The sequence below is a fragment of the Oryctolagus cuniculus genome, chromosome 12, assembly GCF_051225735.1.
Source record: "Oryctolagus cuniculus isolate XC-2025 breed Fujian yellow rabbit chromosome 12, ASM5122573v1, whole genome shotgun sequence".
NCBI classification, from domain to species: Eukaryota; Metazoa; Chordata; class Mammalia; order Lagomorpha; family Leporidae; genus Oryctolagus; species Oryctolagus cuniculus.
The window spans coordinates 42,626,024-42,652,737 of NC_142878.1; the positions used below are offsets into that span (position 1 = coordinate 42,626,024).

The window sequence follows — 26,714 nt, forward strand, 5'->3', positions numbered from 1 at the left end:
AGGAGAGAGACGGCATGCACGAGGAACATCTAAGAGGAACATCTATCTGAAGGAACACCTGTGCAGCCCCCGAGAGAGCCGGCCAGCGGTGTGCCGCTCCCCCGCGGAAGTGGGGAATGTGGCAGGGGGAACCGCCCTTCCACGGAGGTGGAAGGGACGGTAGCCAACCCGGGAAGAACCAGCAGCAAACCCGGGGAGGGCCGAGCAGACGAAAGAACAGCGCAGGGTCCTGTGTCGTTCCTCCACGAAGACGGGGAGCGACAGCTTCCTCTCAGTCAGCATATCCCTACACTTGGAATACACTTGGGCAAAGGCAGACTGTAGATATGATCACTCCATGACCACTTACTACCTGATAAATTCAGCCAGTGGGGTGTTTTCCTCAGTAGACCTGAACATATTCAGGAATCCTAACCCAAAGTGGCGATGCTGTCTGTGACTGAGGAAATGAAGCGTGCTCAACACTTCTGAAAACCAGCACCATGTGCATATTCACGGAGCTTATGCTGAAAGGTTCACTCCCTTTTTATCACAGTCATAATTAAGTCCCTGGCTACCAGAAATTTGAACACGATTCGTGCAAGCTGTAAAACACTTCATGAAAGAAGTTTAAAAGTGATAAAATGATAACAGAATCAAAGTATATGAAGTATTTATCCACATACTTGCAACTCTGCTTTTCTGAGGGTTAGCTTATTTCAGCTGCCTACCTTCGATGTTACTAGACTCAAATTCATTTCTCAGCTTTAGAATCTTTACTTGAACTACAATTTAACAACCCATACACTCATGTGTACATACACACTCAGCCGTACATGTTAAATACCAAGCACCCCCTAGCAAAAATCAGGCAGGGTGTAGGATTAAAGTTTATGTGGTTCATGAAGCCTACGAAGTAAGGCAAAGTATTAGCAACAAAAATATAGAGAAGTTCAAGAATCAGCCAACATAAGTACACACTGTGTCTGAAAAACAGGAGGTCGAAAGAGATGTAAAAAGAACAAATTTCAGTGATTAAGACAGGTAAAAGTTATATGTGGCATGGTTTTGGCACAGCCAGATAACAGTATCACCATCAACACTTTGATATGAGCCTGTCCCTGGGCTTGTTTATTTTCCAAAATACAACCTATTTTCCTGCCCAATTATGTATTTATTTACTACATACCCATGTGACATATATTATACCAAACACCCACTATGTGCCAAGTACCGTACAGTTTAGTTTGGGGTCCCACTGAATTTGCTGATGGGGCATCATATGAATGGCCATGGACAATTCATGGTTGTGTACATGAGTTTAGTGACCAGGAGGGAGATCCTGGTTGAAAACCAACACTGGTGATGTTGTCAGCATCTTTATTCCCTTATGAAGCCATGGAATGAAGGTAGGGTACCAAATGGAGTACAAAATCGGATTAGCAGAAACTCAAGACAGAACCAGGGACAACAGAGAACTGGGGGAATACAGGAAAGCATGGCATTAGGGAAGTAAAGGGAACGGTGTCACAAAAAAGAAGACGTGATCCACAATGTCAAATGTCACCAAGAGACCATGAAAGATGAAGACGGATAGTGTCTATGGGCAGATGGGTTAGAGGTATACCAGAAAGCTGAATGCAGGTGGCTAAGGGAAGATTAAAATAATGGTAGGTTCCTAGGGACAGGGGGATGGTATAAACACTTCTAGGAGCATTCAATTATTTTAAAGAATTTATATGACAAGGGGGGGAAAAAGTCAAGGCAGAAAATAGGGGCCACAAATCTTTGGTGGCACTTAAAAATGGAAAGGCCCAATTGTAGAAGGAACTGATGAAGTATATTGAAGGAAACGCTGAGGGAGTCTGAGATAACAGAGTCTAGTGGTCAAAGCGAAAAAGTTAAACTGGAGCTTTTCTGGGATGGGGGTGGGGGATGCACTAACTGATGGATCAAGGACAAAAGTCTTAGATCTATTTTAGTACCTTGCCTACGGACTGAGAGCAGGTCCCAACCCCTGCATTATTCCTCAACTAGCACAACCCCTCACACATCCCCAGGGCCCGGGAGCAGAAGGACCGGGACCTTACAGCCTCCCTGCAACACCCCTCCTGCCTGTACAGGAGGAAGCTCGCTCTCCATCCTCTCTAGTAGGGGGCCCTCTCACGTTTGTCTCCAAATAAACCTGTTCTGGCTGTGAACTTCATGGCCTGTTTCTTCTTTGTCTTGGTCTGTCTCCTCCTTATCTTTGATCTTATATTCTTACAGGGACAGTAACTGCAATGATTCAAAAGCTGCAGTTTCTGCATTTATGCCACAAAAAGTCCTAACTCATAAAACTCAGAGAAAACAAGAACTTGCATAAGTCTATAATTCTTGCTGTGATGTTATCAACAGATTCAGGAATAAAAAGTGCAGAGGCCCTGAAATGAGAGATGAAGTTCAGTCCAAAGGATAAGACAGTGACTCAATTAAACAAAACAAAAATTTTAAGCTTTCAAAATTTCTAAGATATTAGGCAACTGCAAAAGTAAAAACTCGGAAGAGAAAATAAACACTGAAAGATTTGAAGATGGGTTACAATGGCACAGGACATTAAGCCGTTGCCTACAATGCCAACATCCCATATCAGAGCACAGGTTCAAGTCCAGCTGCTCCACCTCCCATCTAACTCCCTGCTAATGCACCTGGGAAAGCAGCAGCAGATGGGCCAAGAACTTGAGGCCATGGAGTTCCAATGCAGTTCCAGGCTCTTGGCTTTGGTCTGGCCAGAATTGTAGCCATTTAGGGAGTGAACCAGAAGATGGAATATCTGTTTCTCTCTGTCTTTCCATCTCTTTGTGTCACTTTGCATTTCAAATAAGCAAAATAAATCTTTTTTAAAATAAAAAAGAATAGGATGCTGTGTTAAAGAGATTATTGCTATCTGGCACATAATGTGATAAACAGTAATTACTAAAATATTGTATTAAAACTGCAAAACATGTATTTACAGAAATCTTCAAGATAGAAGGGAACAGTACAGAGACAATGTCAGTTTTTTAGAGAGAAAACATCTCACATAGACACATCTGGAGTTGGGAAGCCCAAGTGGATGTGGAGAAATGAATTCAACCCATCATCCCAGTAAGGTGGCATACCAGTTAGCTATTCATGCTTTTATTTGTTTCTAGAACTCAGTGTTCTCATTGGGAAAATAGAAAGCTTTTGTCCACGAGATTGCTTTCATTAATAACACTGAACAGAATGTCTGTGTTACAGGGTAGAGCTCTGTTCATATTTGCACAGCATGTATGTGAGAGGGGCATATTTTGGGGATGTATTTTAATATACTTAGGTATATATATCAACATGTGGGATCAAAATTTGGTTTGAGAAAATTAGATGTGTTTCCTTACCTGGATAATACTAAATTGGTAAATTATATTCTAAAAACTATTCAAGACATATGTCAATATGTTTGAAAATGGTTAATATGCACTAGTGTCTACAGATTATAAACTTTGGAGAAAGTAAGCAGTGTCCAAAGTAAAGAAAGAAAGGAATAAGTATATTTGAACTGCTGATCCACTCTTTCCCTAGAGTTATTAATTATTTCATTTCTTTTTATATATTAAGTTCAAGCAGGTTTATCAAGATTTGGCTCTCTACTGATTTGTTTGAAAGTAGCAATATTCACCACCATTAATCAATCATGGTGAAGAGCTAAATTAATCAGTTATTAAATATGTCCTGACATAAGCACTTCTGTGCAAAGATTTTTGTTATAGTTACTATGTACATAAGGACATTTGATGGCTGAACTATACTACCAGGGAAGAGATCCCCAGAAAAATGTCAGCTCTCTTTGCAACCTGTTCTATTTTACGTGATTGAATTTTTCAATTTTGGTCTAATCAACTCAAATTATTATAGTTATAATTTTGTGAAATATGGAATTAATGGAATTTAAATTTTATGGAATTATAATTGACTATAAAATGGGTTTAATATGAGTCTAATCAGAAATACAGTAGTTCATTGTTGCAGAATTCATCTATTTGGTGCTATCACTTGGAGACTTAAAAACGCTAGCAATGGTATACTTGGTTCTAATTAATTTTCTTGATTCCTTGCTTAATAGAGACTTGTGACACATCTTGAACCTAAAATGATACTCTTTAGAGTCATGGAGCAATAACTTTCAAAGAATCCACAGTAGAAAAATGTAAATAACTCAACTTTGAAACCAAGAATATACTAAGAATTACTAAGCACTGGCAAAAGATTTGTAATTACACAATGTTTATTTTTCTCTACTAGCTTCTTATTTAGATGTGAAGTCATGAGGTCTGCCAAGGGTGGTTATAGATTTTCAACAGACATAGAGGGTTCATGGGATGAAATGTAAATATGAAGTAGACAGAATCAGAGCTGGACTTCATTCATTCCTGCATTCAATTACTCTGTTCCAGGAATGTATTTCCATACTGGGCATGCAAAATGAAGACCAATTTTATTCCCTTTCATGGAAGTCATAATGTATGTTGAAAGACAAGTACAGAAGAACACAGTTTATTTCTCCATCACCCATCACTTTGTTTAAAGTTTCTCCAAACTGGCTATGGATGTTTTGAGATCCAAGAAAAGATTCTGATGGAGAACTGTGACCTGCTTCACAACAAACACTTTCTATAGAACACTGTCACCTGGTCATTAGCCCCACTTAGCTTGCAATCTTGGCATTATCTTCAGATATTAGACTGACACTTACCTAAGTAGCTCCACTGCAGAGAAACATTCTAGTATGTATTTCACTGATAATATTTGGGCCTGAAGAGTCTCATTACCTGTTAGACTGTGCTTTGATAATTAATTTGGATTATCATTATACATTATATTCACAGATGTGTATTATTCCATTATATTGAGATAACAATTGAGTTAGAAAAACAAATTGTCAAATTATGTGCCACTGATCTGAGGCAAACACCTAATTTTATAACTGAATCTGAGTTTACCAGAAGCCAGGGTTATTTTAACCAAAAGCCTTTTACTGAGCTACATTAATAAACTATGGTGTATACAAACTGCAATCCTATGCAACATATAGGAATATATTATGATTGTTAGAGGGTCCATGCCACCATAACCCTCAGGATGTATGTGCATTCGCAATAGAATAGCTTATAAAAGCTCTACAGGAAATAAACTTCACAGTATAAGTTGCTAAACAAGATCTTAATCTCCTTATAATAAATCTTAACATTACGCTATGTGTGACTGCTAAGTTTTGGTTAATCTGTTTCTGTCATAATTATAATTGTTCTCTTTACAGAGGTAGTTATAATAAAATCTGAAGATAAGGAAGGTGATGGTATAGTCTAATTTTGGAAGAACAAAAAGGTTTCATACCTCCACGGAAGTACATAAGAGAGGAACTACAGCATCAGCTGGCCCCATATTGGGGTGAGGTGTAGGGCAAGGACAAGAAAAAGGCAGCATCAAACAGAAAGGAAATAATGGGGAAATACAGAAGCTCCAGAGCAAAGAACTGAGTAGAAAATGACTTCGCAGGAGTCAGAAGGCACCTAGAACGATACCAGGATATCATCCTCATCCATACAGCCTGCAGCCGAAGCCAAGTTTCAGCTGCTTACTATCCTACTTTATCGGGTTATGGAGAAATTTAAGTGACACCATGCAAACACACAAAATGAAACTCCAATAAGTTAAAGTGTATGGATAAACAGAGAAAATCAAGGAGATGGTGTGCTTACAAAATAGAGCAAACATCTACTAGGATGAAATGTAAGTCATGAGAACATAAATATATGAATATCATCAGGACTCAGTCACTATTGACTCAGCCAAATCTCCATGAGGTTAATGTATGCATCATAATTCATGCTTAAGCAAATTGGTGGGTGACATATTAGGAACCTCTGTTTTTTTCTCTCCAAACAATGGACTTTATGTTGGACTAGCCTCAAAGAAGGTCTAAACTCTAAGATCACTCCCACACCAGATCGTCTCATCCCTCTATAATAATCTCCAGAATAAAGTCTCTTGTGGAAAGACAAGTCTATGGGTCTCACATTTCCTACATCTGTCAACATCCAAACTGTCCTTTCTGTCTGCTTAAAGTTGTGTGCGTAGTAAACCGTGTTGGGGGAGAGAGGGCGGGAGCTTCCCTCCTGCACCAAAGGAAGACCTATTTACAGCCCATCCTGAAGACTTCAGATTCCCTAAGCCCAATGTGCCTCTTGTAACAGAAGTTAGCATTTAGCCTTCTTCACATCACCCTGTGGGAAATGGGGCTCAGACAGCCAATTTAAATGCTGACACTCTGGTTACTGCTGATTCTGGGAATGCGAAATTGTCCTCCATCTCTGATCTCCACCAGCATCCACTACACTGTGGCAGACTGACTTCTGACCTCCAGGAAGGGTAAACTTCAAGACTCCTCACAGTTCTCTGGGGAGCTACGCCTCCATGAGTAACTGCTGCAAGGGTAGGAATATACCATTTCAGGAGACCCCCTGAAGCTCATTCAGCAACCATTATAATAGGAGAAGCCAAGCTCGCTCATCTCATCGTGTATGAAATAGGAGCTGCTGATGGACAACGCAGCAGCAAAAGATGGTGAGGTGCCTGTTCTTGGAATAAGATTGCCAAAGAAGGAAAAGGATCAGGTCTAGTGAATTCTAGCATGGTTTGGTTCAGTCCAATTCTAAATGCTTGTTGTGGATTCCTTTCTACAAAGAACAGTGTGGCCACCTACAAACCCCCAGCTGAAATTCTATTTCAGCACTGAGCAGATATTTCCAACTTTGATGTCACCATTTATCACCCAGTCCTAAATTTTTTTACATGGTGGTAGATCTTCATGAGTTGAAAACTTCTTCTGGACAGAAAAATATATGGTCACCAATATCTACAAAATACTAATTTAACCCAATTCGTGATATTCATCTATATTTATACTCAATAATGTAATAAAATTGGAATTTTTTCTGATACAATGTCACTATGAGTTCTTATTTCAAAGAGGTATTTCAAAGCATGGACTACCATATCCACGAGGAATATATGGTATGGGTGTCAGGCTAGGGTACACTAAAGGTTCTCCATTTTCTACTAATTGAAAATGCATTTGTTATTATAGGCTCCAAAATGAAAATAAGGCTCACTCCAAACTATGAACAGTTCTAATCATATACTCTTCTTCCATCTAGAGAAAATTAGCTTTAGAAAGACAAACTGGCTGGCGCCGCGGCTCACTAGGCTAATCCTCTGCCTTGTGGTGCCGGCACACTGGGTTCTAGTCCCAGTCGGGGCGCTGGATTCTGTCCTGGTTGCCCCTCTTCCAGGCCAGTTCTCTGCTGTGGCCAGGGAGTGCAGTGGAGGATGGCCCAAGTGCTTGGGCCCTGCACCCCATGGGAGACCAGGAGAAGTACCTGGCTCCTGCCATCGGATCAGCGTGGTACGCCGGCCGCAGCACGCCGGCCGCGGTGGCCACTGGAGGGTGAACCAACGGCAAAAGGAAGACCTTTCTCTCTCTCTCACTGTCCACTCTGCCTGTCAAAAAAAAAAAAAAAAAAAAAAAAAAAAAAAAAAAAAAAAAGACAAGCTTTTGATGAGCAAAAAAGAAAAGAAAGAAGTTACAGATGTTCAGTTTACATTGTAACAATTTTGAAATTTTTCCTAAGTGTTTTTGTAATGGAAAAATGAAAATTTACCATTAGAGGAACAAAGTACTTTTTTTTTATTTTTTATTTGACAGGTAGAGTTATAGACAGTGAGAGAGAGAGACAGACAGAGAGAGAGACAGAGAGAGAGACAGAAAGGTCTTCCTTCCGTTGGTTCACCCCCCAAATGTCCACTACAGACGGCGCCGCGCTGATCTGAAGCCAGGAGCCTGGTACCTCCTCCTGGTCTCCCATGCGGGTGCAGGGCCCAAGCACTTGGGCCACCCTCCACTGCACTCCCAAGCCACAGCAGAGAGCTGGCCTAGAAGAGGGGCAACTGGGACAGAATCCGGCGCCCCAACCGGGACTAGAACCTGGGGTGCCAGCGCTTAGCCAAGTGAGTCACAGCACCGGCCCCCAAAGTACTTCTTTAGGGGAAAATATTTTATCAATGGGGTTCAATTTTCATTAAGAAGAGCATAATATGGGTATAGAGGTAAAATATGCTTAATCCATATACTACAAACAAATATACATATAAATAATCCACATATACACATTCATAGAGATAACCCAGGTAACTGGATATATAATCTATTTATGTGAATTATCTATATACACATGTAGATTTTATAAACAGAAATGTAGATACAAATACATATTATTTCACTATATAAAACAGGCACAATAATTGACTAATTCATAAGAATATACTTTCAGTATTTGTTAATTATTACTAACTGGAAAATTTCAAGAAAAAAACAAATAAGTGATTCACCTACTTAAAGGGTCACTAATCCACTAGCAGCAAGAGACTTTACCTAAGCAGAAACCTTTAAATCTGCCTACATTACAAACACTAGATTATTCACCTGTAGAAATGAAGGAGCCGAGGAAAGCTCTTCTGAAAAACAAGATTAAAAGGAAATAAGTAACTGCTGTAGTCTGGATGAATTTATTAGTCTGGATAATTTATTTCTCTATAAATTCTCTATAATTTTCAGAGGTCAGTTATTTCCCTATGCACTTGTCTGTCCAACAAGTATTACATTGCTGAAGTCCTTCTTCATGTATATCATCTAGTTTTCAAATATTTCCAGAGTTGTACTGTCACAATTGAATTCAACCTACATACATATTTATCTCTAAATATTTTTAGTTCCACATTGAGTCAGGTGCATACAATGTCACTTTAAAACACAACTTATTGCATCCTGGAATATTCTCTGGTCATTCTTGCAAGAAAAAGTTCCCCTTTAAAGATGCTTTCATAGAAGAAAAATATTTAAATATCCTATATTTATTGACAAAAACCTCTGTGATATGTATCATATTTGACCTAAAATATTTATTTTATGGTTTTTTATAAACTAGACTATTAGAAAAAAATCTGCCATATACTTCAACTCATTATTTTGTATGAAATAACCATGTAATTCTAATCATGCAAAGATCTTGGTAGCTGGGGGCCAATATACAAACGAAGAAACTGAGCCGGCAAAAGGTGCAAGGACCTAAGCCCAATACAACTTCCTAGGAAGATAATGGAAAAGTGACACTCTTCGCCAGGATGTACACCACTGGTGCTTCTGTACCAGTTCCCAAGGGGTAAACAACCAATGGAAAATCATAATGTATTGCCCTGACAATCTTGACATCCATGGGCTTCTGTCTTAAGTACACGTTTATTACTGAGTAACAGAACCCTTGCTTGTTTGCCTGCCCATTGCTGTACCCAAAGACTGACACCCTTTGGTGCAGTCTTGGTGAAGGTTCTCTCCACCGACTTCTGCGGTTTGAATACCCCAAATCAGCACTGCTATATAGCATTACTTACCACAGGTATCTTTTAAAATATACAAAACCGCATTAGTTAAAGAATGGGGCCGTGGTCACAGGAAGCGCTGGGTTCCAGCCCTGCGTTGCAGCTGCCTGCCGTGCAGCCACAGCAGTAGGACACAGCATCGGGCCTCAGGAAATTCTTAACATTCTAATGAGAAACACAAGGATGTGGGGAAATTCTTTGCTTTTGCTAGGAATGCTCTACCTTGCTGGCAATTGCATCACCTGGGAAATGAAGGCTAAAAGATGGATACACCTAACTTTTCATAGTAAACTTCCCGTTATTCACGGGAAGGCTTTCATCTCATTGTTTAAATGAGCCTGACTTTTTTGTCCCAAAAACAAAACAAAAAAGTAAATAAAAGATGCTGTGTGAGATTTAACCTTAAGGAAGAAACCACATGGAACAGCAACACGGGCGCTGGGAAAATGTGCCTTCACAGTGTCTTCTGCTATCTGTGTTGCTAACTATAACTCTTGCATATATAATTCCATTATACTTTTATAATTCAGGGCTTTGAAAATGCTTTTGAACCATTAATATATTTTCCTGGTTAAAATTCTTTGAGATGTTCTTAACAAGAGTCTTAGATAATGAATTTGGGCAAACTCTGGAACAGTCTTTACAGTATTATCATTCTCATTAATTTTCAGAACTACCCACTGTGTTGAGATGATTGTCATGGGCCTAAGACTTCAATTTGGCTAAATATTTTTGCATATATTTCAACATATAAGTAACTAACAAATGTTTAAATGTTAAGTTCATATGGAAGAAAAGGTTAAGTGTTTTTAATCTCATGATTTCTTTGCCACACTAATTCTTATTTTACTATTTCCCAATGTAGTACACAATTTCTTCTATACTTTGGTCTACAATGGACTAATACTTCTGAAATTCCTTAAAAGGGAACAGTCCTTTCAAACATTCTGGAATTTGCCATTTGTGCATATGCAGTATCTAACACAAGTAGCATCACTAGGTTTTAAAATAGTAACTCAAACATTATTTTTACAAAACATACAGAGTTCCTATAAAGCATAGGGCTGTACTTTCCCTTTTCTTTTTGTTTTGTTTTGTTTTATTTTAGCAGAAAGAGTGGTTTCCATTTATATTCTTATTTGGCTTTAGCAACCTGGTATCTGATACTGGCCTAACCTGCCAGAAAAAAAAGATGGGGATGGAGGCTAAAAACAACATTACTTCCAGAGACTTAATGCAGTAGACACTCCACACTTTCATGCAGTTTTTGCTTTTTTTTTTCTTTGCCTTTTTGGTTATCTCTGCAGACTGCTTCTGTTTCCATTGTTTCATCCTTTCGCATTCACATATCAGAGCAATAAGTATTTCATTACTGGTTTATCTGTCCAGAGGCTTGAGAAGCGGTAACAATTAACCCTCCCTTCACAGTGATTGATACAGGCTTTGCTTTCAATTTGTTCCACTACACAGATCATGAAATTCTGAATGCAATCATCCTCATTGACCTACACTTTCAAACACACAGCTACAATGAGACGAAAGTAATTATGAAAAGGAACACAGGACTACTGAGATCTGAAACAAAGTCTTTTAAAAATCTGTTAGATGACCTTCTGGCAAAATTGCCAAATTTTGATGCTCGGGAAAATGATAGCTTCATGTCCCCGTCTGGAAATGCTCAACACAAGCTGGTTGATGCACATTATGGTGACTGTCCTGGCTAAGGCATACACTGAGAAAATATAGAGAGGCATTCTAGAACTGTTAAAAACAAAAAGAGTTAAGCCCTTAACAATGAAGCTCAATCCATCTGAAAATTGTTTAAGGGAAACGAAACTTTCTGATTTGTACACAAAGAATCACTCACTGGAGTGATGAATCAAGGCTGGTAAAGCAATAGTTTCACTCTCCACGAAGACTTGCATAGCTGAGCCCTATATTTTCCTCTCCCCCTCCCTTTAGATGAAGATTCACCGTAAGAAATGAATACATTTTTCACAAAGTCTGAAAAATAGCTTCAAATAAATATTAATCTACTGCAATCGATATATATGAGCAATGGTGAAGGACTGGTAGCAGAGTGGTGACTACAGAACTATATTAAAACAAGGGTTGCAGTTAAAGAAAATCAGAGTGGAAAGCAAGGCACCAGGCCTGAGGCTCTAATCACAGCACAGAATGATGGAGATGAACCAATACTGCATGGATTAGCAATGAATTATTTTGAGCTGTAATCATATGCCTGCACAGAAGAGAGGCAAAAACTAACCATTACTCATAAACTGATCTGCTGATTGAGAGAAAGAGAGAGGCTCAAGAAGAAGAAGAAATTCGTGCACTAAACGAATTTAGAATAATGAAAACCTAAAGATGTGGTTACACTTCAAGTAGCATTTTATTTTTAATGTCTGCTGCATACCACGTAATCCAGAGGGTTTAGAATATAAACTGCAGAGGACTGGGATTCAAACAGGATTAAAGGAAGCATCTCTTCTGAGATTCGGATGGGAGAGTGTCTCCTTGCTCCACTCTTCCTTACCCAACAGAACCATCTCTGGATAACTTTGACATCTCCCCAGGCCCCAAATAATTTTTTAAAGTATCTACTTATAAAGAAACACTGTGCAAGGAATTCAGTTCCTTTGGATAATCTGGAAAAAGAATATATATCAAACCAAGATTCAAATGATAGAAACAATTTTGTTAAGAAGAAAAAAAAAATCAAAACTGCTGGTAGCAAGAGATTCCTGAGATTCTTCCAAACAGACTGTTTAAATGAAGAGCACTTTAATCAGTAGAGGAATCCTCACGTTTCTAATGTCTCGCTGTGCATTCTGCAGGTTATAGTAGCAGCTGGTAGAGGTCATATATCTTTTGTGAGCATCCCAAAAAGGCTCACTGCCAGACTGTTAAATTATGAATAAGCAATGAACAAAAGAATGCAGATACGGTGGTGACAAGATAATCCAAGCAAATTTATCTATGACAAATTTCACAGGATTAACAAATTACATTTACACAGAACAATAAAAATGTGCAAAAAAAAAATGATGAGCCTACTTTTCCTTACAGCATTAGGAAAACAAAAAAGTCACCAATCCACTGCATATATTTAAATTTAACTCCAACTAAAGTAAGACGTTTATGATTGGATAGATATCTTTGTAATAGTTTTCTACTTTAAGTAGACTCAGTATATAATTTATATAAACATATGTTGCAAACAGTGTATATGTATGTATATGTATACATAGCTTATATAGAAACTGTGCTTATCATATACAAAAATTTGGACAATAACAATATTATTCCATTCATATACTCATACATGAGTAGAATGCATATGTCTTTTAGAAGTAGAACCAGAAGAATAAATTATTTTTGGAGGGAAAAAAACGCTCCCTCAATCAGCACAATACATATTTGTTACTACTAAAGTATCCTTATTGGTTGATGTCTCCTTTTAGGAAAGGCAGGAGACATTGAGCAGTTTCAGTCATTCCACTTGCCCCCACCAACATACTGCAGCCTGAGTCACTTACTCAGGAACAAAGTTTCTATCTAGTATAGTCCCCCCACCCCCCCCACGCCCCTCAGTGTTTCCAAGTAGCTGACTAGGAGGCTTGGGAAGAGCCAGTTGACTACAGCTCTATCTCCATAGAGATGACTCTTAGTCTAATAATATTGTTTTTATTTATAATATAATTCTTTACATAATATTCTTACAAATCCTACAAATGAAAAAGCACTCATCCATCAGATGTAATGAGATGTTGATGAAATGATCCATGGTTTCAAAAAGTGATCTTTTTAAAAATGGCATGTGGTGCTACTTTTCAAAAGATGTACTCTGGCCAGAGCCCTCTAAGTCTGCATTAACACACCAAGGGTAATAAAACACTGTAATCAGATTCAATGATTTTAAGGTGATCTGACTGCTGTTTTAAATTCTGTAGTCTCTTCTCACACTTCTGACTCTCGCTTTTTATCTTTGATATTTTAGTAAAGCATCTCTCTAAATGAGGCCCTCCCCACATTTTGTAAGGCAACCTTTTCTTTATGAATGTTAGCGAATATTTAAGATGCACAAGCAAAATACCCTTTTCAACCACAAATACTCAAGAACCACTAGCTGGTCCTTTTAAGTTCTGAAATTTCGACCATACATTTTATGTTTAAAGTAGCTATTTGGTTGACAGTATTACACTAAAAAAGCTAAAGATAAGGGTGACTTGGTTCTCTTCTGCAAATGTAGCTTTGGGTCCAATGGTGCAAAGGTTCCTAGGGTCTAGTTTTTTGCCCAAGAATTGCTACCTACCATACCAACCCCTGTGGTTCCTGGCATAGAGAAATAAAAATGGTCCCAAGGCTCAGACTTTCCCTTTGTGGAAGTCGTGGGGTGCGTGTTGAGGGGAAGGAGGCCTAAATAGCAACTTCCCATTTATGCAGTTTCATATGGCCCATTTTTTAACATGTTATATTTTTAATTAATCGAGTTTATAGGTAAAGTCCTTAGGAGAGTATCTGTTTATTAGCACATAATGCTATATAAATGCTTGCTATAATCATTACAATGCCAAATATTTTGGGAGGAGGCCAGCTTGTACAAGTCCTCATATATTTCAGCAACAATATCCAGGGACAGGCATCTGGCCTGGCAGTTGAGATGCCTGCCCACATCCCCTAGTTAGAGGAGCTTGGTTTGATTCCAGGCTACATCTCCCGAATACAGCTTCCTGCAACTACAGGACCTGGAACCCACTGGTGATGGCTTGAAGAACTGGGTCCCTGCCAGCCACGTGGGAGCTCTGGATCAAGTTCCTGGCCCCAAGATCCAGCTGAGCCTAGTGATGGCCACTGTGGGTGGGTGTGTATTTCTCTCGTTCTATCTCTCTCTTTTTTCAAATAATTTTTAAAAACACAATACCCACAAACACAGTTAGGTACTACAAGATGTTATTCAGAAACCCCCTTGAGGCTGTTTCCACCCACTCAGTGGCAAACCTACCATGAAATAAACGGGCCTCAACCATAATCTTCAAGGAGACTGCAGCACCCTCTGAGGCATCACGGAAGGTGCACATAGACGTGGCCCTTTCTACTCTGCATGTTGTGAGCAAAGAGGCACATGATGGAGCAGACTGTCCCCGAGCCATTTAGTTAAAATCTGCCCTACGTAGACACAGCTGTGGATCTGGCCTAAAGTCTCCTGGAATGTTGAAGTGTGAGGTGAGGATACTCCAAACACTGATTCCTCCTAGGACTTTCTAAACACTACCTTTCAGAAGTTCCCCAAATACCTGATGAAGGACCGAAACAGAAGAAACAAGGGTCACTGGCCGTAGTTTAATGGGTCCTTCTATTACTAGAACTCTGTGAAAAGTCATGTGTCTCTGATTTTGGAAAATAGGAAAATCTGTCAATCTCTCCCCCCCCCCACACACACACACTTGTTACGCATCCACAGAGACTACATGGCCTAAATCCTCACTGGACACAAACTCTCTTCAATCTCACCTTCACTAGGGTTGTTAAGCCTCTATTTGTTCTACCATGTGTGGGGGCTATTATAAGGACAGTGGCAACATTAATGAGAAGATCACCTCGCAGTATCACATACAGTGTCTGAAACGCAGCTGGTGTAGTAAGTGTTCAATACATGCAATCAATTATCAAATCCCATCCAAACTTCTTTTCTAAAATCTGTAATTTCACTTTACACAAGCATAGTTCAAAAAGTCTGTGGAAAATGGAATAAAAGGGTAAGTTTATTGTGGTGTAAGAACTGTCATGGAAAATGCATTATGAAAAATTTGCATGAATTTCAGAACGTTTGTCCCAAGAAAGGTTACTGTTTCATTCCATCCCCATGAAACTTTTGAAATGCCCTATATGTAGTCAGCAATGCTTCCCTTTCTTTCCTTTCTGAGCCTCTAACCCACTTACAGTAACCAATTACAATCGTTCACAAATCAGTTGCCTATCTTGCCAGAACACAAAGCTGGCAGAAGTGGAAAGATAGCCTTATATTTCCATGAATTCTGCACTTTTTCCCATCTCAGAAAAGGTTGTTTTCTGAGTCTCCATAACTTTTTGCATGTCCAGTCTAAGGGCACGTCTACAACCCAAGCTACTGCTCTTACAGGGCACATGACCCAACACTGTCCCCAGCACAGGCCACTGTGCTCCAAGGCAGAGAGGTTCGGTAAGCAGAGCTGAGTGGAAGAGCCCATTGATAACCACAGGCCAGGGCCAGGAGGCTGTCATCGTGCACCGCATGATGTTGTACACATACTACAGGTATTCCATTAATGCACCACAACATAACACCTGACAAATGCACACAGACAACCACCTCTGGGGCTGCTTCCTCTTGTGACTGCCGGGGTCCTTGCAGGCCCCGCTGCAGTCATTCTATTCTTTCTGAGCCATATCCTGTTTATGCACTGCAGTATTACTAATATTACTACAAATTATTCTAACTATGTAAGGTTCTATCAAACTTAATAGTGCAAACATCCTATTCACACTAATGAGGCCCAGCGCAGTAAAAATACCATTCAGTTACAGTTGGTTTATTACACTGTCCAATGAGGGGAAAAAAAGGCCACTATTGACTGTGAAAATACTAACATCATTAAATGCAAACAACTGAATTTTCCCATAAATTCTTGAAGTTCCCACCTAATCACTGATTTAAATATTTGAAGTTTTATATATTCCTGTATGTGCAACTCTGGTAACATTTAAGACTTTAAGTGTAATGTTTAATCAACCACTCAATGAAAAATTTCAACATACTAACTTCTTCACTAAGTTTCCAACTCAGCCATCCTAAACAGCTAAAGACACATCCATGAAACAATTGAAGCTGGATTCTACACCAACTGCAATACACAGCTGTTCATACACACACACACAAACAAAAAAAACTAAAATGATTAAATGCTGTAAAGTAGGAAAAGCAGGCCATGCAAAACATAGTATGGGGCAGGGATGGTTCCATTCTCATGTACCTTCCACTCTCCTTAAATTGAGTGACAGTCTGCCTAAGAAAGAAAATCACAATTGCAGAAAAACCAGACTGGGGTTGTTATGGATAACAAAGCACCTGAGGATGGTTACAAGAGAAAGCATTACCTGGAGTGTTTGAGAACCTTCTGTGACATATTCCCCATCAAGATGCCAAAGTATGAATCTTGACAGTTTGTTTTTAAAAATCTAAATAAAAGCTGCCTGTAACCTCTCCCCAAAGTGCCATTTTATAAAAGCATGTTATTCGTGTGTATGGACGTGCAGGTATGTTGTACCCAATTGCAGGAAATGTCGCCAAAGATACAGGACTGCATGTCGCACTTCAAACAGGTGGCGTTTTAACATGCCAGGGAATCCCACGCCAAGATGAAGGGCAGAGGAAAAAAAAGTTAATGGTTCTTAGAAATCCTGTCATTCCCATACAATGGTTCTATTTTAGAGCTAAATAAATATATGGAAGAATTGCAGGATAAACCCCAAATTCACATTACTGAAATTATCAAACTGTTCTAATTTGTAGATTATATTTAAAGAGCCATGTACCTATTACCAAATTTACTGCTGGCAGGGGTACTCACTACACGTAACTTTGAGTCAAACATCCAAGTCACATTTTAAGAATACAGAAAGACCTGAGGAGCAAAACTTCGATCATAACAGCATCAGGCACTGAAAATACCTCACGTAACTTTTCACAAGAGACCAAAAGCATCAAGTGACACTGAATTCCAGTTTGCTCACTGTATCAAGTGAAATCTAATGATGGGCATGTTGCTCACTTGGAGTCTCTCAATTCATAAATAAGAAATTGGAAATCAGGAAGCTGTGAAGGGGGGGGGGGGCTGTCCTGTGTAATCCAGGTCATTAGAACTCTTGACTCTGGAGCTCTGCCATCCAATATCCTCTCTCGTGGATCTAGGATATGCCCATGCATTACAGTTCTTGTTGACAGTCTGTTGCCTTGGAAATATTTCATTATTTCAGTTTTTCCATTTGTGGACCCTTGGCCTTGCGATACGAAGGCCATCCTATTTCATATTTTCGATTATCATTTAAGCAATCTTGTGGAGCTATTTATATATATAAGCAAGTGTTAGACAATGCATATCATCATTTATCACTCCGTTTAAGCTTTACACTGTAGAGAGAAAGATTGCCAAAAAAAAACTCCACCCCCACCTTTACTTTTAAACCCACAATTCCATGCTACCTGAATATGCTTTGCAAAGGAGCATGGGCATCCGTCTGAGCTTCTGTCCTATACATCCACAAAGCAGAAAAATCTCTGTGGCAGCGCTCCATGATTTGAAATCTATTGGAGTTTCAGGAAAATCAAACAAGTTTATACACAGAGTCTCCAGCTTGCTCTTCCAGGATCTCACGAGGCACTTTCTGTATGTAGGATTCGGAGACATCTGAGTAGCACTACATCGTAACGAAAGGCATTGTCAAGAACAAGTGGCTTTTTCTAAAACTTACAAGGAATGAGCTCTGTACTCTCAAACTTAAGCCAGCCATTTCATAAATAAAGGAGGCAATTCAAAAGACAGATTTTTTTTTCCCCTATGGAAGTTTCTGACCACAAGTATATTTGAAAAGCAGTAGTCTCCATAAATGCTTTTGTAAAATCGGTGATTTGGAAACTGTTTTTGTGAGTAAATGGAAGGAGACAACTTACAACACGTCCACAGAAAGTCACCTCCTCTAAACACATCTGTGTTCAACACTTACAGAGAAACACTCTCATGAAGCAGCAAATTCGGCACCAAGTGCAAACGCAGCCGGCCAGGGCCTCAACCTAGCTGAAGCAGGTAACCAGGAGCAACATCCCCCTCCCAAACAAACTGCCTTCTCATTACAGAACCAAAGCAACTTCATGTGTAACATTTACACTTACAGTGCTAAGAGCATTTAAACCCTGATAACAAACCAAACCCTTGGGGCATAAAACAACTGTTTGGATAACAGGCCAAGTTTGTGATTATTGCTGTTTGCAACGCTTAGTTTATAACTCCCTCCCTCATCGCCTCTGTAATGTTCCTCTGCCCCTTTGCCCCGTTATTACTCCTCCCTCTCCCTATAGGTTAAACCTTCTCAGATCCAACCTTTAAAATGACAGCATCCAAGCTGAACAAGAAGATGCTATTAAAGGGCATTAAATTAAATACAGTATATCCTCCTACAACTTCAATCAGAATTTCAGACCAAGTGTTATTTAGTTCAGCTCTCAAGTGGAGCAGAATAACAAATCGCACGCTTTGATTTACCTTCTTCGAATGCCAAATGGAGACAGGTGATAAAGAACGCGCTCATGCACAGGCTATGAAGTTTCCCCTAGAAATTAATTCTATCTTCGAGATTCCTATCTCAGAGAAATTCCCAAAATGGCACACAAATAGGCCACTGCTAGAGAGATTACTGAGGCCAACCCAGTAAATACATTTACTACTAACTGAACTGAGGGGGAAGAAAGAAAGAGGGGAGGAAGAAAGGAGGAAGGGAGAGAGGGAAAGGAGGAGGGAGGGAAGGAGGGAGAGAAAAGAAGGAAGGAGGGATAAAGTGGAAGGCAGGAAAGGAGGGAAGGAGAAAAAGAGGGAGGGATGGGGCAGGGAGGGAGGGAGAGGAGAAGGTGGGAAGGAAGAGGAGGAAGGGGAAGGAAATCAATTAGAAACTTCTGATTTCAAAAAGTATTTGCCACCATGTTAGAAAAGAAATAGCCATCAACAGGCTTGCACAGTGTTGCAATAAATTATTTTCTCTACCTCTAAGAGTAAAATATTTAATATGTGAATTCATCACAAAACACTAGTATTTCTTAAGAATTAAATGTTCAATTGTAACTACAGGAGCTGTCAGGTGTCTTCTGCCCTTACCGAGTCACAGTTAACGCTGTGTACATTTAACCTCTTTTAAAAACTGGATTCTGGATGATTTACCTTGATACATGACTTTGACGGATTCATCGAGAGTTTGGAATTAGTCACTAAGGTAGCTACTTAGCCAAACTAGTTCCAAAACCCTGACAAGCCTGCCGTCCCTTTTGCACGACAGAAACAAGCAACACTCTAAACAGAACAGCTTTTAAAGGCACTGACGTCTGAGACTCTCCCAGCTTCTCTTGATGTTGAACTCTGGGTCCCATACTATGTTGCCTCAACACACTCTGTGGTCTCACAAAGAGAACTGGCCACGTAACAGTAATCGCATCTTGCAGGTCCCTCATCTTCCTTCCACGTCCACGGAAGCCTGCGAGGCCACTCAGGGTCCCTGCCCGTGCTGTGGGGGTGCCCACCGGACCGTATTTGTTTTCCTCCTGAGTCAACGGGTAACATTTCATGCTTCCTACTGAGGCATTCCTCGGCACGCTGCTCAAGCCAATATGCTATATGCAACTCATGTCATTAACGCTGCCAATTAATAGCAAATCGGATTCCAAACAAAGTAGGCTGGGTGGACAGCGGGAGGGAACACCACGTGCTTGGTTACTGGGCATCCTCAGCATGCCATTCACGTAGGACGGGGCCAGCATATTTGGAACGCCAACTCCCGTTCCCTTCGGCTCCACTAGTTTAACTAACTTCCAACAGACACGCTCGACTGGATATGCAATTCTCACCAGGAACTTTTTCAAAACACAGCTCCCCAAACAGGAACGAACGGGGCACAGCTGCTCCGACTGCGGGCGCACTGGGCGGCTCGCCGTGCGTCGGCGGCTTTGCACCGAAAGGGGTTTGCTTCTGGCTTTTGCGGTTTTTCTTGGCTTGGGGGGTGGGGGTGCGGGTGCGAGTGCGGGTGGGACTAAGAGGGGCGCGAGCGCGCGGAGGGCAGAGCCGGGCACCCCGACTGGCCGAGGCTGCTGCGGGCGCAGCCCGGGCGGCGGGGAGGCGGTGGCGGCGCGCGGCTCGCGCGCGGCCCGGCCTAGTGCTGGGCGCGGAGACGGCCCCCGCGCGACACCGCCGGGCCTGGCGCGAGCTCCGCGCTCCCCGCCCCCGGCCTCCCCGCCTCCGCCCGCCTCGCCCGCCCTCCCCCTCCCCAGCCTCATGCCCTTCCTCGAGAGCAGCTGCCAAGGGACCCGCGGCGGCCCCGGGGATCCCCGGCCCCCCACCCTCGCCGCCGCCGCCGCCGCCGCTGCCCGGCACACTGCGGCGCCTTCTCCTTTTCTGCTTGTTTCGCTTTTTCTGTCTCGCTCGTTCGCTCGCTCGCTCTTTTTTTTTTCTTTCCTCTTTTGCATTTCTTTCTTTTTGCTTTTTTTTTTTTTCGGCGAGTCACTCCATTCGCCGAGCCGAGGGGGGTGCGACTGCTCGCACAGCCTGGCGCCGCCGCCGCCGCCGCCGCCAGAGCCCGCTCGCTGCCGCAGCCGCCGCGGGCGGACAATGCGCGCGGGAGGCGGGCGGGCGCTGCGCCGCAAGCCCCCGACGCGGTCCCCGCGGGCTCGCGGCCCAGGAGGCGGGCGGCGGAGCGGGCCCCGCCACCCCGGCGGCGGCGGCGGCGGCGGGAGCAAGCGGCCCGGCGGCAGGTTCAATAAACAGAAAAGTGTTACCGTTCTCGCCTGGAAGGATCCTGCTGAAAGCTGGGCTTGGTGGGCGCCATCTTCCTGCTATTTTTTTTCCTCTCTTACTTTTTGCCTCTCTCCCCCCCTCCCGGGGTGGGGGCGCGGGGCGGGCGGGGGTGTGCGTGTGCGTGGGGCGGCGGGAGTGGGTGCGGGCGTGCGCGGCGCGCGCGGCGGCGGCGGCGGCGGCGGCCCGGCGGGCGGCGGCCGTGGTCGTGGCCGTGGCCGTGGCGGCGGCGGCAGCGGCAGCGGCCGCGCTGCTGAGGCGGGGAGGCTACGGAAAAGTAGTGGGGCCCGAACCGGGCCGGCGACCGGCCGTCCCCTCGCGCCGCCGGTGCTCCCCGCCGCAGGTCGCCGCCTCCTCTGCCGCCTGCGCCTTCTCCTCCCCCTGCTCGCCGGGCGCCGCCGTCCATGCGCCGCAGAGCACCCGCGGCCCGGGCCGCCCCGGCTCCCGAGACATGCCCGGCGCGGAGACAGGCGACCGGCGGCGGCGGCGGCGGAGGAGGGGGGGGAGGCGGCGGCGGCGGCGGGGGGAGGCGGCCGCGCGGCCCCGCGGGCGGCCCGGCCCAGGGCCCCGCCGCCTCCGGCTTCTCAGCCTCGCGCGCCGCCTCGCACGCCCCCGGCCCCCGCCCCCGCCGGCGCTGGCCTGGTGACAGGTGGGGCACACACGCTCCCGGCGGGGCGGCCGGGCCTAGGCCCCGAGGGGCGGGGACGAGGACGACACGCAGGGGGCTCCCAGCTTGACCGCTGTGAAAGTATTTCTGGGTATTTTCCAGCTGCTTTGCTCCAGAGCGCTCCTCGCACGCAGACACACACCCCCTTCGTGCTCTCTGGCTCTCTCGCTCGCTCTCTCTCCTGCTCGCTCTCTTTGGGGGGACGGGGAAGCCCGGCTGCCGGCGCAACAACGCCACTCAGTTGCAGTTGCGAACACTTCGCTTCTCTGGAGGATCGCAGCCAGAAGCGAAGAAAGAAAGCGAAAGAGGAACTGGGCGGCCGCGGGAGTGAGCCGGGGCAGGACAGCGTCCCGCGCGCGCCTTCGGGGCAGCGGAAGTGAGCGCGGGCGGGGGCGGCGGCGGCGGCACTGTCCGCCGCCTTCCCGGAGCCGGCGCATCTGCACGGGTCGCGCACGGACTGGCGTGCACACCCCAAGGTGCACAGGTGAATGGCCCAACCCTTGAGATGCCCCTCCAGACTCAGGGCCTGCTCCCTGGCACTGGGCAGCCGGCCCTCTGGGCTCCAGCTCCGTCGCCACCCGCCCCGTTAGGGCGCAGCGAGGCCTAGAGCGACTCGGTGTGGGGCCAACCCTGGAATCCTGGCCCCTGGGTAGAACCCTGGCCAGCGCACCTTCCTCCCTTAGCCACTGGGCAGCAGCGTGTAGGCAGCTTTTTACGCAGAGACTTGGGTCAGTCACGTGTCAAGCGGGCCAGGAGAAAGCACTGCTCCCTGAGCATTTCCACTTGGAATAACTAAAAAGAGCCCGATCTCTGGACATCAGTCCTGTGTGAGGCGTTGCATTCCGCCTTAAAGTGCAGAAACAAAATAAAGCTCTGAAAAGGGGTCTCTCCGCATCCCCTCCTTGCAGTCAGGTAGGGCTAGGAGCTGCCCACTTGGCAGGAGAGCTTCCGTGGGTTTGGTGGCCGTGGTGCTGAATCGGCCTGCTGGTGTGGGAGCGCTCGTTGGACTACACTATACAGGCAGGAGAAGATGAGAGCTGCTGAGCTGGGGGCTGGCAGGTGTGGCCCACGGGACCTACTTAGGCCACTCCAGAAGGGGGAAGTTGCTAGTTGGAAGTCCTGGCTCCAGAGCAGCCCCAAGGTGACACATGGGAATGGCTTGTGGTCTCCACACAGGCAGCCAATTCGCTGCTTGACGGACCCCCCCCCCCAAGCTGTCACTCCCTCGTCAGACTCCCAAAAGTACTGAAAATATTTCTTCTGTAAGGTGGTGTGTTGCCATTCAGTTTGGCACACCTATCCAGCGCCCAAGATGCAAACTCAGTGTGTGCACTCGGAGTCCCTAGAGCCAGACATGTGGGTGGCACACAGTCCCCAAGAAGTGCTGGAGGACTGGGACTTGCAGACCCACACCCCATCCCTAGCACCTGCCACAGGACTCAGCCTTCTGGCCCCCAAATTCCCTACAGTTCAGGACAGTAACAGGTGTCATCAAATCTGAGACACAAAACCAAAGAAGACTACATTTTTCACAGCGACCATGTTCTCTTCCATCAAAGTAACAGGACATGGAAAGGGAAGGAAGGGATAATACATCCCAATGGCTAAAGTTGAGGGCTGATCCTTTTGCAAGCCTTAGGCTTTAGAACTGCGGGGGCGTTCAAAGGCTTGACAAATAGCCCAAATCCAAAGAGGAAGGCAGAAAGCACCCGTTCTGTGTGCAGGTGTCAGACAAGGGGGACTACTGCTGTGTGCTCCAGTCTTGAGGAGAAAATGAGCCCTGAGATGATCTCAACACCAACACTGAGCAAACGCAAAGGCTGGACATTCTAGACTGCCCCTTCTGCCCAGTGCCTATCTCCTAGGGTAGCGCCAGTCCCCAGAGGGCCCTGAAATCCTGCAAAGGCCACCTGACATTTCTGAGCCTTGACTCCCTACTGCACAGATCACACTATTGTGACTATTGCCTGCACTTCTTAATACTGACCGCCAGATTCTATTGTCATTGAAATGTTTTATAAATGACAAAACACACACACACACACACATACCTGAGCCATGAAAAGGGGGAAAAAAATCTTTAACTCTTGTCTAGTCCTTTACGTTAGAAAGATTCGCAGAGCTTTTGTGTTAAAGGTTCTTGTAATCACTGAAGTAAAACAAGACTAAAATCATTTCAATAAAACAATCTCTTTGGCCAAGGAATAGTCCCTTTTTGAATTATTCTTAGACTCTTTTTAAAACTTCCAACAATCAGCAGAGCCCATAATGAAGTCTTCGACAGAATATGTGCAATACTGGGCATCAAGTTGGAAAACACTCAGTGTGTTATGCAAAATCTGCTCTGGTCACTGGGCCACTGGTTAGAAGGCACAAAATATGGCATGATCGATTATCTTAACCTTTTCAGTTTAAATACTGTTGGTTCAAATCAAAGGTTCTCAAATCAATGAAGTTTGAAATACAAGGTAAAAACAGGAACTGTTATTTGAATTATGCATTGTGTATATTTTAAGTTAAATGCCATTGGCAGATCTCTCAGATGGTTAATCGTGTGCAACCTGGGAAACACAAATATTTAATTTCACACTTTCATATGTTCTTTTTTCTTCCATCTCATAGAAAACTGAGCTCACCTTTCACACTACATTGTTCGTTTTTCTCAGCGCAGGTTTGTGGATTACATTTTTGATAAAATCTTGGAATATCGAAAGTTGTTCTTCAGGAAAAAACTTTAGGGTTCTAGGGCTGGTGATGGTGGTAAAATTTCCCCCTTCCCTTCCTAATTGAGTCAAAGAATGTTTCCTGTTTCAGTATCACATCTGGCATTTTTAAAAAGATATCTGCAAATATGCTTCGGAGAAATGCAAACAAGTAATACTTTAAAACTTCCTTCACACCACCTAGCCTAACTTTGTGAAATTTGCTTGCTAGCTCGAATCTCCGAATCTCACGCATTTGCATTATAATGCGTTTAAAATGAATACTTAACAGCGCCAAAGAGACTCGGATTTCATGCTGTATTTCCCTGTAGTAACAGGTGACATGATAACACTATTATGTAGAATCGCAAGGCTACCGCTACACGTGAAAATCGTTCCTAGTCTGTTTGGAAACAAATGATCAATCAGTCTCCGGTGATCAGTTGGCCCCCCTGGCTGTCCATCAGCGCGGGTCCGCACTCGGCAGAGGCATGGAGAAAATTCTGCGGGAATTTGGGACCGGGATCCCAAACTTTGCAGAAGCACCTCGTGCGACGTCTCAGACTTCGCTGCAACTCCTCCGCTACTCGGGGCCGAGGCTCCTGATTTAGGGGGCGGGCAGAGGGCGAAGGATGACTTCACTTCGCCAGCGCACTGTAGTGCTTTTCAGTCTGGATTGTGAATTATATTATTATTATTATTATTTTCTTCCTCATCTGTAGAACGAGCGAGCAGGCAGAGTGAGCCCTGGCAATGTTGCCTGTGTGTCGCCAGGCACCAAACAGAGGAGCAAAGTGAGTCCCAACCCAGCACCCCGGGGCGGAGGCACCATCCCAGCCCGGGCGGAACTACTCACCGCTGCTGGTAGGAGGTGATGCCCTGGACGTTCTGCGGGGTGCCGTTGGCCGCGGCGCCGGCCCTCCCCATGCCCGCGCCGGCCGGCACCCCCGCGGCCGCCCCGCCGGCCGCCGCGGCCGTCACCTGCACGCTGAAATCCGGAAAGATTCGGATCATCGCCGCGGCTTCGGCCCCCGGGCGCGGCGGCTCTGGGCTCGGGCTGGCGCGGGGCTCGGGCTCGGGCTCCGGCTCGGGCGCGGGAGGCGGCGGCGGCAGCAGCAGCAGCGCGAGCAGCGGCGGCGGCGGCGGCAGCAGCGGAGCCAGGCACCAGCCTGCAATCCCATTAGTGAGCCGCGGCCACTGTGCGCGGCGGAGAGGCGCTTTGATGTGCGCGCAGCGGGCTGGGGGGCGGGGGGGGGGAGCCGAGAGCGCGGGGAGGAGGTGCGGGGGGCTTGCGAGGGACTTGCTAACAACCCAACGTGTCAGGGTGGGGCCTTTTTTCCCTTTTGGGGGGCAGCGACGCTCCCCCCTCTTTGCAGGATGTTGCTCTCACTGGCTGCTCAGGCTGCGCCGCGCGAGCCCAGCTGAGGCGGGGAGGGGAGGGGTGGTGGAGGAAGGATGCACCGGGAGGCTTGGCGAGGACTTGGCCGGTGCAAGGGAATGACCGTCAGTGGAGGGTGCATTTCTTTCCCGCCCCCTCTGCGCGCGCGCGCACACACACACACACACACACACAGACACACACACACTCGCCTCGCACTTCCGACCCAAAGTGCACGACGGCGCGCTCGCTCCCCTTCTTTCTCTAGAGAAAATAGCCAGCATCCAGGCAGGCTCGCGGCTTTCAGCCACCTGGACTGGCGCCCGCGTGCACGGCCATGGGGGCGCAGGGCTGCCCCTCCTAGACGGGACCCCTAGGTGCCCTCCTTGCGCGCGACGGGCCGCGCCAGGGTTGCCGAGCGCCAAGTTGAGCTCCCAGAGAACTTGATACTCAGTGAGGAGCGATGCTGTGCGGAGCGCAGCGGGGAAAAGAAGCCGCTTTTGTGCAGAGGAGAGTTTGCTTCCGTTATCCGAACGGGTTCTTCCCGCTCCTGCTGGGCGGGCGGCTCGGTCTCCCCCATCCCACCGCACCAGCTTGGAAGGTGGGGACGGCGGTCCGGCTAGAGGGACCCGGGTGTGCCCCGCCGACCCACCCCGATACGCCCCTTTCGACCGAGGAAACGAATAAATTAGCAGCCGCAATTGAGACCAACTCTGCCAATTCCAACCACCAGGGAAACAAAAAGAGAAAACACGTGCGTTTATTTCCTCGCGTCTCCCCAGCGACTTCTCCACATTTTTGCACCCGCGTTGCTTGAGGGGGTGCGGCGGGGTGCGTGTGGTTTGGGAGAGCCTCTCCCAGCGCATCCTCCTCCTCCTCCTCCTCCTCCTCCTCCTCCTCCT

The 26,714-nt window shown here is 45.0% G+C and overlaps 1 protein-coding gene across 9 annotated transcripts in view; it reads right to left on the minus strand.

The window, feature by feature from the left end:
* Positions 1 to 26,261, minus strand: part of NPAS3 (neuronal PAS domain protein 3) — a 926,676-nt gene extending 900,415 nt beyond the window's left edge. For 3 of the 9 annotated variants that reach the window (XM_070053764.2, XM_070053762.2, XM_070053759.2), the window contains exon 1: positions 25,291 to 26,258. In XM_070053764.2, coding sequence (XP_069909865.1) covers positions 25,291 to 25,448 — 158 coding nt within the window. In that variant the 5' untranslated portion in view covers positions 25,449 to 26,258. Of the gene's footprint in view, positions 1 to 21,049; positions 21,653 to 25,290 lie in introns of those variants that run through there. The other 6 variants (XM_070053763.2, XM_070053761.2, XM_070053767.2 and 3 more) reach the window with 4 other exon arrangements.
* Positions 26,262 to 26,714: the final 453 nt, after the last annotated feature.